The sequence below is a fragment of the Tachypleus tridentatus genome, chromosome 7 (assembly GCF_004210375.1).
Source record: "Tachypleus tridentatus isolate NWPU-2018 chromosome 7, ASM421037v1, whole genome shotgun sequence".
Classification (NCBI taxonomy): domain Eukaryota; kingdom Metazoa; phylum Arthropoda; class Merostomata; order Xiphosura; family Limulidae; genus Tachypleus; species Tachypleus tridentatus.
The window spans coordinates 5,168,822-5,189,149 of NC_134831.1; the positions used below are offsets into that span (position 1 = coordinate 5,168,822).

Consider the following 20,328-nt stretch of genomic DNA (forward strand, 5'->3'; position numbering starts at 1 on the left):
TCTCTACTTATGACATTTTATTAAAGATGTGTACTATTATCCTTAAAATAATTTTTAATGATTAAATTATGAAAATTCACAAAATTCTAGAAATCTCTCAAATGAAAGAGATGCAGGTATTCTAAAGTCCTGCAGGTACTATAAGACCTTACAGCAAATAACTTGATCTTAGTAGATGGAACTTTTACTTTTCTTTAGAATCTTAATCCCAAATTGCTTGGGGTCAGCCAATATCTTTTTAAGCCAAGAATTTTTATACCTAAGTGGTTGGTCCAGTTGACATCCATACAGGACAAGCACATTTAGTGATGGGGATTCAAACTCACAATCCTCAGATTGCTAGCTGAGTGCCCTAATCAAGAGGCCTCTAGACAGAATTACAGTGTGAACATTTATGAAATATACAATGTAAACTTTACTGAATGAAGGTATAACATGCACATTATTTGTATAATTGATGAATACTGAAGATAATGGCACAGTTTATTCTGTTTGGATAGTTTATAATAATTATTTATATTATTATACAAACTCATAAATAGATACCATCACATACTAGGTAAATTTCTTTAGTTTGCCAGATAAAATATATTTTTTTATTAATAATCCGTGCTGTGATTAAGTACTGGAAGCTGAAATATGTACAGATGTTAGTACTATAAAAACATACTGTACCTGCCCTAGATTGTCAAAATTATACTTTCGATTCACCCATTCATTACGAGGATCTGCTGCTAAACACTGGGTTTTGTTATTTACATTTTTCAAAGTTGGTCCATCACAGTAGTAAAGCTTCCCTTTGAACAACTATATCAAACAGAAAAATCTTGAAAAGTACCTGTCAGTAATTGGAGTTTTCTGCAATTAACACATCCTTTATAATCACCTAAAATTATACATACTAGCTAATTTACTCGACTTTGTTTTGAAAAATCCTAGTTACTTGAAAATGGTTTAATTTACTACAAAGATGTACTAATTCTAATCAATGAAATACTCAAATTCAAAAGTGTACAAAGTATTATATAATATGCAGCTTAAATATATTTTTTATGTATTATTAAATCAAATTAATTTTAATTTAAATCATTCCTAAAGTAAATCAAGTCTTCTACTGATGATTAAACATTTATCAAAGTGCTAAAATTAAGGGTAAAAATCAACAGTTTTCAATGCATACACACACAGCTTAAAAAAAAAAATTCTCACTTCTGGTTATCTCTAATGTAATGCATGTGTGACAGACTTGTTCCATCATTTAATAAAGATTTGGTTTTTACAGTTTCTCCACTGCACAAAAGGAATGCTATTGGTCTTACTTGAACTCCTAGTATCCCAAAGATGATAAAGAAAGTACAACAGATGAGAACAATATTGCCAATTGGACGAAGGGAAGACAGCAGAGTTTGGACAACTAGCTTTAGTCCAGGAGCTCTGTTTATCACCCTGAAAAATTTTATCAAAACTTACTTCAGTATCAATGGCAGTAATCATATCATTTCCACAAAAAACTAAAGCGTGAAACTTAAATGTAACTAATAAAAATGTTATTAAGCAAAAATAAATTTATATACTGAATATTACAAAAATAAGACAAAAAAAACTACATGATATAAACCTAGCACAATTCTTGATGATGATAAACCCACTAGAAATAAAAATGTATCTCAGAACAATCTCTTACCCATTTATACTCATGTTCCCAAGATGTGTCCCATCAACAGTCACATTCAAACTCTCTCTTTCTTAACCTCAAGATGACCTATGAAGGTCGAAACATTGTTCTCTCCTTATCAGTATAAGTTTTAATACCCATACCAGCCATTCTGAGATACAAGTCAAGCACAGTGTTTTTCAAAGTAAAATCATATCCATCATTAACAAAAATAAATAAAACACAACCTATTTCTTCAGCAAATATAGCTGTGTTTAAGTCAACATTTTGTAATTAAAACTTCATTAAAATGTTGGCTTAAATAAAAACTCTTTTTTCTGGAATAATAGGTCATATTTCATTTGTCTTTTTAACAATGAATACAACTCTCCAGTTTGTGCTACAAAGTTTAAACTCTCATGAAAACTAGTTAAGATTCTGAAATGTAAAATTTTGATGATTTTCAAATTATGTCCTTCAAAACTAACCTCAGTGGACGAAGTGAACGAAGAAGCCGAAACACTCGTAAGATTCCAAATATCCTGGGACTACCATGTGCCACAAAAGACAAAACAAAATCCAACAAAGAAATTGAAACCAAGATGCCATCCATAACATTCCAACCACATTTTAGGTAAGCATTCTCTCCATACCACAGGCCTTTAGCTATTACCTGAATAAAAAAAAAAAACAGTTAATCATCTGATTACACTTACAGATGAAAATAAAAGTATGTATACAACAGAACCTTAGGCTATACGTATACAATCTCTGGTTTAGAATATTCTTCTACTGTTGTTTTGTTTTAGTCAATCATAATACAGCTAAAGATTGGAATAACCAAAACAAAAACTGGTAAATAGAAAAGAAAAAAAAATGAATAGAATTTTGTTGCAAATTCCAGCTTACATTTAGCCTCATAATTATTATTAACTTGATTCTTATAAAAGTTCATATACTATTTAAATTAAACAAAATACAAAATATTAAGTGCTCTTGAACTATTGTGAAGATGTAACACACACTGGGATTATGGCCAAAACTGTCAATAACAGTACAAGTACACGTTTTGTACAAACACGTATCCTTAAGACCCCCTTGGAGTGATGGATCAGCAGTAACATATGGAGTTACAAAGCATAATTCCTGGACTTGACTCCACAAGGTGTACAGAGTGCAGAGAGTTCATTTTTAAGCTTTATATTAAACCACAACACAGAACAATATACCCTTAAGATCTCACTCCTAAATGAAAAGAATAATATAATTAACACATTGTAATAAAAATATAACACTTCACATTCTTGTTTAAGAACATTTAATAATACTATACATAGTAAAACATTTCACTCAGAGAGAGAATTAATTTAGACATACTTATATCTATTTCTTTGCATTCTTTATTAATAATAATTTGTTTGTTTGTTTTGAAATTCTCATTACACAAAGGCTATCTGCGCTAGCCGTCCCTAATTTAGCAATGTAAGACTAGAGGAAAGGCAACTAGTCATCACCACCTACAGCCACTTCTTAGGCTACTATTTTACCAATGAATAGTTGGATTGACTGTCACATTATAACACCCCACAGCTTAAAGTTCGAGCATGTTTGGTGTGGCCTTCAGATTATGAGTCGAACATCTTAACCACCTGGCCATGCCAGGCCCAATATTACTAATAATCAGATGACCGTAATTGATACTAACTTAATTACAGTCTATGTAGCAAGCTACCTACTTAAGAGGGAAATTACATCAAACTAAAAATGAGTAGAGCTAATTAAATATAGGTTTCTTAAGTTCTCACTTATAAAGATTAGAATGCATGTTTCATTAATTGAACATCCTTGGTGTAATTGCAATTATCTTTCATAAGCTTTGACCACCCTAGGTGATTTAGTTTAATCCTAATTGTATGTATATACTATGCTAACACTGAAAATCAACTTGTATAATGATAAAAGTATTGAACTATTTATATGCTCTTAATAAATCAACAATACTTAAATTTATCACATTATAATTCTCTGATAGGTGCCTTATGTAAAAATATTTAAATTGCACAAACATGGAGTAAACTTGATTAACTTACTTTAACTGCCATTTCCACAGCAAATACAGCTGTAAAAATGTAGTTGGATGCTGTCAAAATCTCTCTTTCGAGGCTTTCTGGTGGGATGTTGGGCCTCTCCATTGCCAAAGTAATACAGTTTAGAGTGATAAAAAACAACACTCCATAATCAAAATTTTTATTGTCTGCAAGTAGGTCGCAAAGCTGACGAAGTCTAGAATGTGAACAAAAAGCATGAACAAACATCTTAGCAAGATAATGCAGTTAAAAGTTATGAAGGATAATGGTTCAAAAGATAAATCACTAACTATCTGCAAGTTGGCCACAAACTGATGATGAATAGGATGAAAAAAAAACTAAAATGTAAACAATTATTACAGTTAATATGCTGTGCTAGTGGGTCAAGTACAAAACAAATGTCAGAACTATAATTTGCAATCTTTTCCATATGTTTATTAAAACAAAAATATTAATATGTATGGTGGAAACATTCTTACGTGCAGCACTCTGACTAATGAACAAACTTTAACTGTGCAGATGTATATACATCATTTTTTTCTTAACAATTATTCTATATTACAGTGCTAGTTATCCAGTTAGTATGCCTTTATAATCTATTGCTAGATAAAGCCAAATTGCAACAAAAGTTTGTCAAGTTTTCACTTTGTCTGTCTATTGACAAGTTTTATATGATAGAATTTTTTACTTCTGCTACTATGCATACATACCTGTTTGCTGGGGAAAAAAGAAATATAGAATATTCTTTACGTTCTTTCAAACAGCCCTGAGGTTCGATCAGCCAACAGAGCTATGGATAACAAATAAAAACAATATCAAAACATTAGTTACAATGTGTCAATATCATTCAAATAATATTAAAGTACTTCATTGTTGACTGACATAATGAACAATTATTACTTATTTATTGAATCCAAAATTCCTCAAATATCTCAAACAAACCACAATTGTACAAACTATGAATTACAACATAAAGGCCTAATGTTTTGACTTCCAACAGAAATCTTTTTGAATGATCAGACATCTACATCTAAGTTAGTATTTAATATCTATGTTACACCATTTGACACCTGTAACCTTATTTATCAAATGTGGACCTACTCAAGCAATATATGCCATATCCTTTTAAAATGCTCCTACCCTATTCGTTCAATATTCAATATCTAATGGTTCGGTTAATGATACAGTACTCTGCAAGTGTTAGGACAATCAAACACCAAATTTCAGGCTACATTTAAAGAACAATGGAAGGTAAATCACAGGTGAAACATCAACGTTTTATTAATCTTCTAACTTAGTACAACAGAAACTTGGTGGAAGTGCTCAAGTTCAGTAAACAGGTAATTTTATGTGTCTTCCTTTTGCTTTAATAACTTCGAACAGACTTCCAGGCATCAGTGCATCATATTTAATCCAAATGTCCTTTGAGATTACGTGAACAATTCTCTACATTTTTTGGACCATGGCATGACAACAAAACTTAATATATAATGTTAAACATTGTTTTTATCAAGGCATATTTGTGTAGTGCTATTAAATTTATTTCTTATTGTACATAGTGGTACCATATGTTAGTTCCTCACTCACTAACTTCTTTCTATATAGTTAAGACAGTAATAGGTACCATTGCAGTTGACATGTACTTAGTACAAATATTTGGAAATTCTAAAAAAATGATAACAATTCTCACACAGGTATCAGTGAACAACTAACAAAGTGTTGAAATCTACATTCTGTAATGACATAGGAGAATTAACATAAAATGGAAAGAATGATAAAATATTCTCTTGTCCTGACACTTTTGTACAGCACTGTACACATTCAGTAAGATCAGGTTTTATTACTTGTCCATTTTTTACTGCACATTTATGTTCCTCAATCTTTACTTTCAATACAGGGTGGACCACAGCAACTTTCTAACAAAGGAAAGCAAAATTACAAGTATTGCAAAAATAAACTAACATCAATATACAGGGTGGACCAAAACAAACTCCTAATAGAGGAAAGTGAAATAACAAATAACACTACAACAAACTAACATCAATATACAGGGTGGACCAAAACAAACTCCTAATAGAGGAAAGTGAAATAACAAAAAACACTACAACAAACTAACATCAATATACAGGGTGGACCAAAACAAACTCCTAATAGAGGAAAGTGAAACTACAAATAACACTACAACAAACTAACATTAATATGCAGGGTGGATCAAAACAAACTCCTAACAGAGGGAAGTTACACTACGAGTAACATTATAACAAACCTTTCTTCACAATGATCTATAGTAGCATGACCACCGAATCAGTCTGACTACAAAATTCAATGTGTACAATTAATAATAGAGATATCCTGATATAGACAAATTTTATGAAATGCAACAATCAGTGTCCTTATTATCTTTATTGTGCATTAAGTATTGACATTACAGTTATTAATATTACAAAATACTTGTCTTATTTCACTTGTGACAAATTTTTAAAGTGTTTTGTTGCAGAAACCATATATTTATACGTACACATGCATTGATTGATAACTTTAAAGTGAATAGCTTAGCTATAAATCTTAATTAAACAATTTTCAACAAAAAAATTAAAAATTTGAAATAGCATGCTATCATTACAAAACTACTTTGTTGTTAAAAAAACAATCTTAAAACACGACAAAATTTTAACAATGCTGGTTTTTTGCCTAAGCCCCTACTCAGCAAAAACACTGAAAGAACAAGTCACTATCAGATACGTCTACATAGCAGGATAGATATATCAATGTAGCATGAAGTTTTATCTAATGTTCATAGTATTACCATCTTATCTACTAGTAAGTTTTTTTCAACAAAGAAACACTGAGGCCTACAGACAGGGTGTCACACACTGGAATTCTGTCTGAATTTTAAAAGTGTTTATTCTGTGTGCATCAGAAATGAACATCCCAATTTTATTATGCATAAAACTAGCTAAGTCAAAGTTTTTGATAAAAAAAATATTACCACAAACAGCCAATCACAGAAATTTATCTAAATCAACATCAACTATTGCTAAGAGCAGAATAATAGTTTTTAGTTTAAGGAAATTTTTTTCACCAGATTTAGACTATTATCAATCTACTTCTAAATATGAAGTGATGGCTTTCTTTCTTTTCATTAAAACTTTGTTTTCAGAAGAATTTTGTTATCAGAGTGACTTTATGGTCAGTAACACCGAGTACTTTAGTGTTCTTCAATCAGATAGAGAATATGTGCCAACACCATGAAATACTATATAAAACATTAAACTGCTTTTACCTTTCCACTGAAATGCTTGTCAATTGGATGGCTTCCATTCTCAATTTTCATTGATGGTATTTCACCAAGGTTGTTTGGTTTGAAGTCATCTTTTAGTGAGGAACCTGTTAGGGAGTTTTGTCTACTGGGAATGAAACTGTGGCTGTTGAGGGATTGCTGAGGACTCAGGGTATTGTGACTTACCACGCTCGTGATAATGGAAGCCTGACGACTGCAAGGGATGTGACTGTAGAGGGCTTCCAAATGAACTCCACTTGGGAACAGAGAAGAATGGCTGTTTAATGAGTTTTGTGGAGTGAGAGTTTTATGGCTACTGATGCTGTTTTGTTTTGATAACAAAGGTCGTTTGTTATTTGGAGTGTTGCTTAAAGTTGGAAGTCCTCCATTACAATGGGTGTGATCAACTGCAGGACTGAAAAGTCATATTACCCAGTAAGAAACAAAGTAATAACTTAAAAATAATTACAGTAACTTTTATGTCTTTATCTTAAAACAGGTAAACAGATTCATATAACCATAGTTTAAACTGTTGTTAAAATGTGAAGAAAACAAAAGTATCAATACATATTTCATAAAAAAATTTTACAATATATTAATGACAGCTCTAGAAATTTATATTGAATATCAAGTGCAAATGTTTAACAATTTTACCAATAATTCTTAACCAACAGCAAGCAAATAACCATAATTTACTTTCAACAACAAGAGTATAAATAGTACAGGAATTAAATATTTGTTTATTCAAACACACAAAATAAGAATTTGTTTCCACACTATTTGATAACAAAATCCTCAAATATCTTTGTACATTAATAACTTAAGGCATGATTCAATTACATAACACACAGACCTATTTTTGGAATGCTGTTTGCAACTAAATCTGTGTAGATTAATGATATAAATATGTTTCATAAGTTTTTGACTAATCTTACCCCTCAAATTATCATCTGAAATCTGAAACGTCAGATTTAGAAGCTTGTTATGATATAACCTTCACCCAGATTTGTTTTGGATTAATTAGCAAAAAAAAAAAAAAAAATTCTTTTCCTAATTTTGATTTTTGATTTTGCCCAGTTGTAAATTTCATTTGAAAAATATAAATATTAAACTTCACACTGGTATGGATAACACTTGTGAACATACAAAAGACGGCTATAAATCAGTTGTCTTTATATATATTTATTTCTAATTTAAATAGTTTAGAAATTATAAAATTTTAAAATAATGGTGTGAAAAAAGCCAAATTGCACTTCCTGTCTTAAAACTCCTTAGTTTCAATAGCTACTAAAATCACCTACTAAAAGCACAGATTATTTTCCATATTGCATGTAATTTTTCCTATACCCTGATCTTTTCCTCCTAACAGACCTTAATTTTTAAACTCTTAGTACAGTCTTAAAGTGAATTTTGCCTACAGTATGAGTTTAGATTATTCGCAAAGTCTCTTGTAAAACAACAGTATATAATTTTTAAAAGTACTTTTGCGAGTAAGAAATAGCAAGATAAACACTACCCATATATAGAATTGTTAATGATACACAAAGTAATTTATTGCAAAAAGCACTTTTAGCAAAATAAGATGAGCACCTGAAGCCTACAGTTGTGTTATTATTAATACAATCCTAACATTAAAGACAAGAGCATATTGTATAATATGAGAGTAGACAACTAAGTCTCACAGTTTTCTTTTTATTTCAATAATAAGTTGCAAATTTATCCAAAACAAGTTAACTTCAGTTTCAAAATGTCTAATAATTATCGTGTTTTATGTTTGAAGTGCATGCTTTACAGATATTACATTAGACAGGAAAGGGTTAAGTTACATTATAAAACTAGTATAAATTCTTACTTATTACGACAGACTATGGCTTTATTGTTCAGCAACATTTCTTCTCCATCAATTATTGAGCCACTATCAGAATTAACCAAGCTTTCCTTGTCTTTCTTCCATTTCTGCCAAGCTCTCCAACTACACATACTGCCCCGTCTTCGCAACTTTAAAGACCCAGCATTACTATTAAGCGTAGGTGAATGAGATATGGAATCCTTGAGAAAATAAAAATTTGTACAACATTTATAAAACACCTTGTATTGATTCGTTTTCATTTTTGTTATTACTTTTGATGGTAAACTGTTAAACATGATTTTCAGATTTTTTGAAGTAAATTTAATCTAAATACATAAACAATCCCCAAATTCTGATTAACAAGTTAGCACAGAGGATCACCTACAAAAGTTGTACTGTTTTCAAAACGAGACCCAAAACTCGAGTGTTTTTTAATAGTTCACTATTCTTCTTCAGGAAAACAAAGGGTGATGTTTAATGAGTGCAATGAAATATATATCAAGCATATTTTACATCATGTAAAACAGATATTCAATATAATTTCACTCATTAAATATAACCTTTATTCTCCTGAAGAAGAATAGTCAACTATTCAAAAGTGCTTGAGTTTTAAGTCTTGTTTCAAAATATTACAACATTCCCCAAAATATATTAGGAGGTCCTAAAACATACACCCAAAAAGCATTCACTTAGAACCACGTGTATATAGAAGGAATGTTAGGAACACATTTAATAATGGACTTTATACTAAATTAACAACGTTTGGCTGTAACTCAAAGTTTTAATACAAACTTAAGTGCTGTTTGCTTTAATGATGAAGGCAAACTGAGAGAAATATTACCAAATGTAAATATTTGTTATTCAGCTTCATAAAACACCTGATAGTATACTTGTAAGTACCTAATTTATGGTTTAAAATATTTAAGTTCATTTAAAGACAAAAGAAAACTTATGAAACTTCAGATAGTCTTGAAAAAGTTAATTAATGAAAAAATTATAATGAATGAGTTTTTTATTATATATTTTTACGTTTAAAACAATGTTTTTGAATACATATATTTATATATATATATATAATACAAAAATTCCTAAGCCTATACAGACTTTACGATCACAGTAATAACAAACTCTTTTTGTTATGTATGTTGTCTTCTTTGTTGGGAAAAACTAAATAAAGCTCCAGCATTTAAACAAAATTTCTTCCCACTTCTAGTATTATCAATGAACGTATAGCATCTACATGTGCTAATTATTTACAAAATTCTCAAGAAAAAAATTCCAAGTATTAACCCTTACATTTCTACTGAGAACAGAGGGGGACAGGCTATTACGACGAAGTGGAAGAACAGGAGAATTAAGACCCTTTTGGTCAGAGCCTGCAAAAAGTCTGTTAACTTCACCAGATGGCACAGCCAAAGTCATACTGTTTTTACTGTAGTTACTAGGAAGGCAAGACAAACTTGGAGTCTGAAAATTGAATAAGATAATTCGTGAACAATTTAAACATTAAAATTACCAAACAGCTATAAGATATTTCTGTGGTCTCTAAATATGAAGAAGATAGATTATAAATAGTTTGATTATTAGGGTTACAGGATGGATAAGAAATATGCAATGTGCATACAAATAAAAGAGAATACGAGACAGTCTTAGGATTTTAAACATGAGGAAGGAAATTTATAAATAATTTAAATATTTGAATTGCATTATATATGTGAACCTATATCTGTAACTGGAGAAACAAATACTCACTGGAGACTTATCAATTGAGTCAATTGAGGAACTGCTTATGTTAAGAGCTGTAAAATGAGAATATTTATTATTAAAATCCCGCACTAATGGTTCCAAAGTAGTATTTGGTGATCCTTGTGGTGTCGCTGCTGTATGAGTGATGATTGGTGGAAAGCATAACAGTTCACCAGGTGTAGGATCAAACTTGTCAGATTTTGGGACATCAAGTACTGGTAGATTAGACAACATTCTTGTCTCTGCATAACAACAAATCAATGTAAGTAATATTAATATCCTGTAGACCAAGTAAAAAGTCTACACAAGATGCAGAAAAATTACATTTAGATTTGCATGGTGCATGTGTTCATCAAAAAAACACTAACTAAAAACAACCAACATTAATCTTAGAATATTAGAATATATTAGAATGTTGAAATTAGAATATTAAAATGATTGAAAATTAAATCAAAAGGCTCACTTATTGATATCACAACCAAACAAACTGTTTAAGTTTATCAATATGTCTAGTAAACTGCACCAGACACTTAAACCTATATATATTAAGAATAAGGAACTTGGTTTCATCTTGGTCTAACAAGTGCATTTACAATATCTGAAGGCAGCCTATTCCAAAGGCCAAATATCCTGTTAGAAAAGTACAGCTGAATATGATTCTTACTCTACCAAAATTTATACTTTGTGTCCCCTGGTCTTCACAGTTAATAGGGAAAAAGATGGCTCATCAAAACTATCACTTCCTTTAAAATTCTTGAACACCTCAATTGGGATTTATTGAAATCAAAGAATGTGAAAGTAACTCATACCATATAAATATCAACTTACTGAAGTCAAAGAATGTGAAAGTAACTCACATCATGTAAATATCAACTTACTGAAGTCAAAGAATGTGAAAGTAACTCACATCATATAAATATCAACTTACTGAAGTCAAAGAATGTGAAAGTAACTCACATCATATAAATATCAGCTTACTAAGTCAAAGAATGTGAAAGTAACTCACATCATATAAATATCAACTTACTAAGTCAAAGAATGCGAAAGTAACTCACATCATATAAATATCAACTTACTGAAGTCAAAGAATGTGAAAGTAACTCACATCATATAAATATCAGCTTACTAAGTCAAAGAAGGTGAAAATAACTCGTATCATATAAATATCAACTTACTGAAGTCAAAGAAGGTAGTGTGTCAAGTACCTCACACCACATTCATATAAATTTAATTACATCATGAAGATAATGTGTCTAATAAATCACATCACATTCATATAAATCTTGTGAAGTCAAGATATCTTCTAAAAGTGTAATCTATTAACTAAATAATTCCAAGCACAAGTAAATAAACATTAAAACAATGTTACCTTTTTCAATGTTATCCTTCGGGTAAATGTCATGAACGGAACTCTCCACTTTACCACCTGACTCTGAACTGTCATGCTCTGATTTGTCATCTTCATTGTAATCTATTTCACTGGCATTGGAAAGTTTTTCACAACTTTTTTTTTTATCATCCTAAAAACCAAAAAAAAAATTATTTTTACCACAAAACTTACTTTATATCTACTCACTCTAGTGGTCAGATGTCACTGGTCTATTTGGACAAAGTTAATGATTTCAAAACTAAAGCATACATATCCAAAGCTACAAACACGTACACACTCACACTGCTTGTGATATGCAATGTTTAAACTTAAATCTTTATGTTTGTAAGACACATTAAAAAATTTGATAAAAGTATGGTTTGGTTTGAACTTCATTCAAAGCTACATGAGAGCTATCTGCACTGGCCATCCCTAATTTCGCAGTGTAAGACTAGAGAGAAAGTAGATAGTCATCACCACTCGCTGCCAACTCTTGGACTATTCTTTTACCAACAAATAGTGGGATTGACCATCACATTATAACACCCCTATGGCCAAAAGGCTGAGTATGCTTGGTGTGACAGGGATTTGTATGTACGTTATTCCTTTTGGAAATTACTGTAGATATGAATGTTATTTAAAATAAATCAAATTTGGCCGTATATCATCATACAAAAATTAGTGAGACAATGGACACTAAATACACAACTTCAAAATTTAAAACTATCTCATAAAAATCTACAAAACATTATATAAATAAACACTGTTTTTAAAGTAACATCACACTTAAAATCATTACTAAAATACATGTACTTTTCTTCAGTCTGTTTACCAGGATGCACTACATTGTACTTACAAATCCCATATGACCTTTGAATAAATCAGTACATTAAACTGCAGAATTACATGAGCTTTACATATAGTGGAAGCAGAAATAGAATTTGTGATGTGTTGGCAAAATTAATTGAACTGCTTCTAACCAAAAATGTATTAGAATAATCTCTATAAAGGAAAACTGAATAACACACCTATGTACAAAAAGATACACACCAGCCCATAATGAATTTTGTTTCTCATAAAAGTAACATTACTTAGATAATAAATCAGTTAAAAAGCTGAAACTTCCATTATCACAATCATATTGCATATGATACAAGATCTCATCACTCCATTATCACAATCATATTGCATATGATACAAGATCTCATCACTCCATTATCACAATCATATTGCATATGATACAAGATCCCCTCACTTACTGCTTCCAGTGGAAGATTTAGATAGTAGGTTACCCCCCCTTCCCTTTCAGGTGAACTTCTAAACAGTGGTAACCATAAACATGACACAATAAAACAACATATGTAATGTACTGCTACAGAACTGTGATGTTCAAGCACATCAATGTCTAATAAAAGTACAGAGATGTTATGCAGATAATAAAACTGACATAGAAAAAAAGCACAAAATAAACCATGCACAAATGAACAAGTTACTTATTTATGGATAAAAGTATGTTGGATCTTATTTATTACCAGTTAGAAGTACTTACACACAAGATTAAAAACAAAACAAGTGTAATGATAACACCACACTGTTAAATTACACTACAGTCCTAGTGTGGTATCTCACAATCCCTAAGTTACTTACAACAATGATCATACCCATTATACATAGTCACGAGAGATAAACCCCCAACTCATAGTAGCTTGTACAAGCCTGTACTATCTTTGAAGTGTGTATGCCCACAAACCAGTAGGATATGAGAGACAAAGAGGTCTGAGCAAGTATAAACTCTGTGGAAAAAAAATTACTGTGGTATGTAACTCAACACGAGCTTATGAATTTCCTATAGTCACTTTACAAGGTTGTCCCAAAAAACATGCCGAACACCTGCTCAAAAAGTTGAAAGGAAATAACTTTCATAAAGAAATGTTCTTTATTAGTTTTTTTATGGATTTTTTTATCTCACCTTTTATCTGACTTATTGAGGGATTACTTGATTGGTTTGTTTTGAATTTCATAGAAAGCTACACGAGGGCTATCTACTCTAGCCATCCCTAATTTAGCAGTGTAAGACCAGAGGGAAGGCAGCTAGTTACCACCACCCACTGCCAACTCTGGACTACTCTTTCACTAATGAATAGTGGGATTGACCATCACATTATAATACCCCCATGGCTGAAAGAGCAAGCATGTTTGGAATGATGGAGATTCAAACCCGCAACCCTATGATAACAAGTTGAGTACCTTATCCACCTGGCCATGTCAGGCCATAAGATTACTTGAAAGACTAAGTAATTGCTACACAATAAACTAATATAAAAATATTCTGGTCAAAACTCACAACCATATCCCACACTTTTTTCTACTCAAAGTCTTACAAATGTCTTCAGTTAATGAACTTGTAATGGAGGTATGCTGCTACTTTCTCAAGCAGTCTATTATCAGAAAACATAATTAAGAGTTTTTATCTAAAATGCAACCTTACTCCCATATTTACAAGTACAGCTTGCAAAAATAAAGTGATTAGGAACTTACCTCAGTAGAAAATCCTTCAACCAAAATTGCTACAAGAAGGTTGAAGAGACATAGTTTCCAAATGTCATCAAAGCCACAAAATACAGGGCAGCCCAATGGGAAGTTTTTTCCATGCCATTAAAAAGGACAACATTCCAGTCTTCTTGAGTAAGAATCTGAAAGTTTACATTTTTTATGAAGCAAATGAAATCATGTTCTGCAGTTTGATCTGATATTAAATTAAAAACAAAAACGTTGAAGTATTGTATCTGACTAATTACTTGTACAACACAGATGTAAGGTATTTTTTAAAAATGTATTTAAAATAAAATAATCATTAAAACATATTTCTATTTATATTTCACTCATTTGCATACAAATTGTATTGTACTTCAAAAGATTAAACATAGTATATGTACTTGTAACTGTTTTTAAACTAGAAACTAGCAATCTAAGGTAATGTACTTAATTAAGTGAAGAAAGCAGATTATGGAAATTAATTCTTGCTTTAAAATGTATTCAAAGATCAGCTTACAAATAAAACTTCTATATTTGTCTTATTCATGACTGAATTTTATACTCATTTACAAAATGTTACACTTTTCATTTAAAAAAAACAATTTTATTAAATATTTGGGATTTAAACTACAAACAACTTTCATTTTATTAGTCCCCCCCAACTTGGCATGTCCAGGCAGTTAAGGCACTCAACTTGTAGTCCAAGGGTTGCAGATTCGAATCTCCTTCATATCAAACATTTTTGCTCTTTCAGCCATGGGGACATTATAATGTAGCAATTAATCCCACTATTCCTTAGTAAAAGAGTAGCCCAAGAGTTGGCAGTGGGTGGTGATGACTAACTGCCTTCCTTCTAGTCTTACACTGCTAAATTAGTGTCGGCTAGTGCAGATAGCCCTCGTGTAGCTTTGCACGAAATTTATATCAAACGAATTACTTCCCCCAGCTCAGTTCTTCATTGGATCTACTTAAATTACAGCCTCCCCCTCTGGCCATCAGTGGGCTCATTTGGACCTCAAACTCCTAGTTTATCAATGTGACTACTTGGATTCCAAACCCATTGCAAATGCTTTCTTTAACCTGGTCACAAATATTAATTTATTTAACTATCACCTACCATTCTGTGTGTGCTGGAAAGATGGTGTATCAGTATTTTCAAAATGATAATGCTTATTTATCAAGTTTTAATATGTCACTTCAGGCTTCGAAATGGTACTTGTTTTAAAATTATTGCTGAAACAGGATCTACAGGTTACAAACTTGTTGAGTTTAAAAGAATAAAGACATATGTGTTATTTTCGTCAAACTTTTGCTAGGAATGTGTTGTAGACTTCTGTTGTAATCACATTTTTGGACAGTTGTTTGTTTTTTGAATTTTGTACAAAGCTATATGAATGGCTATCTGCACTAGCTATCCCCAATTTAGCAGTGTCAGATTAGAGGGAAGCCAACACGTCATCACCACCCACAATGAGCTCTTGGGCTACTCTTTTACCAATAAATAGTGGGATTAATCAGAACATTATAATGCCCTCATGGCTAAAAGGATGAGCACATTTGGTGTGATGGGGATTCAAACGTCCAGCACTCAGATTGCGAGTTGAGAGCCATGCCAGGCCCTGTATTTCCTAATGAGGGAGAAAATTAGTTTATCTTATTTTATGCTAGTGATAAAAAATGACTCAGTTCTACATAATATTAAAAAAACATTTAGTTCCAAGAAAAATTAAATAAGTTATATATACATTCTCATCAAAAATAATTCCTAAAAATGATCAACTACACTCAAAAACATTTTGAAAATGATCTGTTTAGTTTAAAATTTAAATCTACCCCATGCCTAGAAGGAATAAAAGTAGTTGATTCTCAAATCCAGTTTCAGTGGAACAAGGGGACAATAATGGTGACAACTTTACTTTAAAATGGATAGGGGTCTGTCAAGGGATAACCCTTGTGTCGTTAGGTGTCTACTTCAAAGTTAGGTACAATGAAACAATTGGAGTGAATTTTCTTGACCAAGGTAAAAGAGCAAAATAAGCTGCATTTACTCTTCATTTGTACATGATTTAGGTGTAGCATTAAATAAAATAAATAACTCTAAAGAAACTTTATTTAAAAAACAAACACACACACAAGTAACAACACAAAATACCTACATCTCTCTCATATTTTCTGTACATTTTTAACACAATTTATGAAAACAAACGTAACACTGCTTACCTGAAAAGCTGTAACAGTGGCCCATAAAAAGTTGTTGAAGTGATTACGATGACACACACAGGTGATATTGGGGTTAAGCAGCTCCACACACGAGCAAGGCCCCCCACCATCAGCTCGGTGGCAGAACTTACCACCAAACAAATGCATGCCCAAACAGCTGGAAACAAAGTACCCAAAATCGAACGAACTAAATGCTACATTTGCTTTAGATGAACACCACTAACATATAAAGGAAAACATACACATACTCTAAATTAAGAGTATTAAACACAGACTTTACTTCATGCAGTTACACTACTTTCTGAAAGAAAGAGACTTAAGCTCTATTAATGAACTGGAAGTAAAAACAAATTTAAAATGCTTTATTTGTCGGTGACTAATTTTTGAATATGTCTACAACAAACTATACAAGTATTCATTCTCTAATAGCTCTTCTTTGAAAAAATTCTGTGTTACTTTCTGACTACTGCGTAAAAAGCACACTACAGTGACATCCTGTAAAAAATAGACCATTATTTCAAAAGGGGTGATAATCAAGCAAGATAGAAAACAAACCTACAGACTACCATTCCCTGCATTGAAAACAACAACCTATAGACCGTGTGTAGGGCTGCTTCCCCTTATGACTGTCCTACTACTACTACTACAAGCACATCAAATTTTTAGTACATGTACATTTCAAGAAATGAGAAACTTGTATACCTGAAACACTGTCACTATAGCCCAAAGAAGGGAATCAAAGTTCTTCCGATCACACTGCACCATGCCATCTTCATCTTTTTCACAAAATTTACACCCAAAAAGGTTCATACCTAGAATACTGAATGGAATTTGGTAGTGAAATACTAGACAAGCTAACACAAGAGTAAAGCCAAGCCAACTAATAAGGTCAACTTTATTCAGAATACCTCATAAGTAAAAGTTCTTGTGAGACAGGAATCATCCAAGCCTATATTGTTAATATTATATATAGTTGCAACCATTCAGTACAAGACAGAAAGCAGAAACCTACTATCATTATACACTCACTTTAATATTTTTCATCCTTTCTAAGTTCTAGGAAAGTTTCAAATAGCAGTGAATATGGTAAGTACAGTAACTACATATATGAAATTTGTGCATTCACACTTTGAACATATTTTGAGGGAAATAATATTACAATTCAACTTAGAATGTCACAGTACATGAATATTTAAGTGATAATTCCATTCCTAAATACAAACAGCTGGAAATGGTAGGTTTTTAATCCTTTGAGCTCTTCTAAACAGTTACCATTTGTTCAGACTGATTAAGATATTTCTACAAGCTCCTGTAAGTTATTAGTTGGTGATTCTAACTACACACATACATGACACATTTTATATCAGCTCTGCACGACTCAAGCTTAGGAATGTATATTAGTATAAAAGATATGTTTAATACATGCATTATTGTTTACACATCAAACAATACCAATGTTTGTTTCATTTGTAAGTTATGTGTTATTTTATCTCTACTCTGTTTTACGGGTAAATATTACTTAAACTGAATGGTAAAAACAAATACAGCACAGAATAAGCACTGGTTAAAAACCTACACTTAATTTTTTTGTTCTAAAGTGAACACACTTATGTATATAAATTCTGCAGCTTTCCAAGACATTTTAGTAATTAGTACATGATTATTATGATTACCACTATAAAAATTGTATCTTGAGGGAGGTTTTAGTCCTATGAGCTCTTCTAAAGAGTTACCATTTGTTTAGAGGCTGATTAAGATATTTTTACCAGCTACTGTAAGTTATTAATTGTTGATTCTAAAGAAGGAAATAGAAACAAAGGTACCAGAAAAAGACAGACACGGTGCTAATGTAAAGATGGTACAGAAATACTGTTTGTTTTGTTTTTTCCTACCCTCCAATGATGTACAAATGTGCCTTTTCAGGTATAGGTATCAAAAGTACTGAGAGTATAATATCTGGATCATAAAAAATGTTCAGGTTTCATGATTTTTGGTACCTTAAAAATTACAACTGAATCTCTCTTTTAGTTAATCAAGTGACAGCAAATGAATTACATGTATCACTTGATTTTTGTGTTTAAGCACAAACAATTACACCTTATTGCATAACATACATAACAATGTATAGCAAAATATATGATCTAATATTAACTGCAAGTTTCTATATGTACATAAATCTTTGTAATCTTCTAACATAATATGATACACAAACACACACATACACACACGTATATACACACATTTCCCTAATATTGTTTGATATCACAACAGTTTTCACGTTTAAAAATTAAACATCATCATAAATTAACTTGTTACAGTTTTTCTTTCATTACACTGCAATTTTATTCATCTTAGGTTACAAAAAGAGACAAGAAGCCTAACTACTGTATTCTTTTGTTTATCTTAGCATATAAGAAAGATCAGTAACACTGTAATAAAATGTACAGCCAGAGGAAATTCTATATGTAAATGTATGTTTTTAGGCCTAAAACTAACTACATACCTTATACACCACTTTTCTTTATCATTAATCATTGTTATTGATTAATATTATAACACAATAACACAGAATGAATGTATTTTAATTTTTATTGATGAGAAGGAAAAAAGCAGACTCTCTAGAATGTAATTATTAAACATTCCACTAGCCTTACAAATTTTTTGACATTCTTTGAGAAGGTTACTGCTTATGCAGATGAAGGTAAGTGTGTAGGTTTGGTGTATCTGGATTTTTTGAAAGCCTTTGAGAAAGTGCCACATAAAAGGCTTATGAAAAGATACCTTTAAATGTGGAGGATATGTTAGCAAACTGGGGTTGTAAAAAGATACCTTTAAATGTGGAAGATATGTTAGCAAAGTGGATAGCACAGTAATTGGATGAAAGAAAGCAAAGGGTTGTTATAAATGGATTTCAGTTAAACTGGATTAATGTTACAAGTGAAACACCTCAGAGCTCAGTCTTAGGATCTTTGCTTTTTTGTTTATATTTACATCAGTGAGATAGATGATGGAATAAGCAATAAATTACTTCAATGTGCTGATGATACTACTGTAAATTACTTCAATGTGCTGACGATACTACTGTAAATTACTTCAATGTGCTGATGATACTACTGTATGTGGTGTTGCTACCTCTGATGAGGATGCTGCTGATTTACTAAAGAAGTTAGATAATTTAGGGAGTCAGGCAAATAAATGGCAAATGAGTTTTAATTATGATAAATGCAAAATAATGCATGTGTGTTATCATAATTTAAATTATAATTTGGATGGCATTAGCCTTAACAGTGTTATGAAAGAAATCTTGGTGTGATGGTTAATTAGTCTCTTAAACCATTCAAGTAGTGTGCTGTAGCTCGTGATAAGGCAAATAGGAGTTTAGATTGTATCCACTGAAATACTGAATACAAGTCTAAAGTGGTTATAATTCTATTGTATAAGCCACAGGTTAGGCCACATTTGGAGTACTGTATTAAGTCTTGGGCTCCTTACCTTAAGATTTGTGTGTTTGTAGTAAATCACAAAACTACACAAAGGGCTCTCTCTGCTCTTCTCACCATGGGCATCAAAACCCAATTTATAGTGTTG

At 31.4% G+C, this 20,328-nt stretch overlaps 1 protein-coding gene across 1 annotated transcript in view; it reads right to left on the bottom strand.

Annotated features, from left to right (window-relative positions):
* LOC143255033 (voltage-dependent T-type calcium channel subunit alpha-1G-like) overlaps positions 1-20,328 on the bottom strand; it is a 226,544-nt gene that overhangs the window by 36,064 nt on the left and 170,152 nt on the right. The window contains 13 exon segments of the mRNA XM_076510047.1: positions 676-807; positions 1,320-1,446; positions 2,143-2,327; positions 3,745-3,937; positions 4,452-4,531; positions 7,025-7,436; positions 8,874-9,070; positions 10,167-10,337; positions 10,623-10,858; positions 11,986-12,136; positions 14,524-14,573; positions 14,576-14,678; positions 16,741-16,897. Of these exon segments, the coding sequence (XP_076366162.1) occupies positions 676-807; positions 1,320-1,446; positions 2,143-2,327; positions 3,745-3,937; positions 4,452-4,531; positions 7,025-7,436; positions 8,874-9,070; positions 10,167-10,337; positions 10,623-10,858; positions 11,986-12,136; positions 14,524-14,573; positions 14,576-14,678; positions 16,741-16,897 (2,194 nt within the window).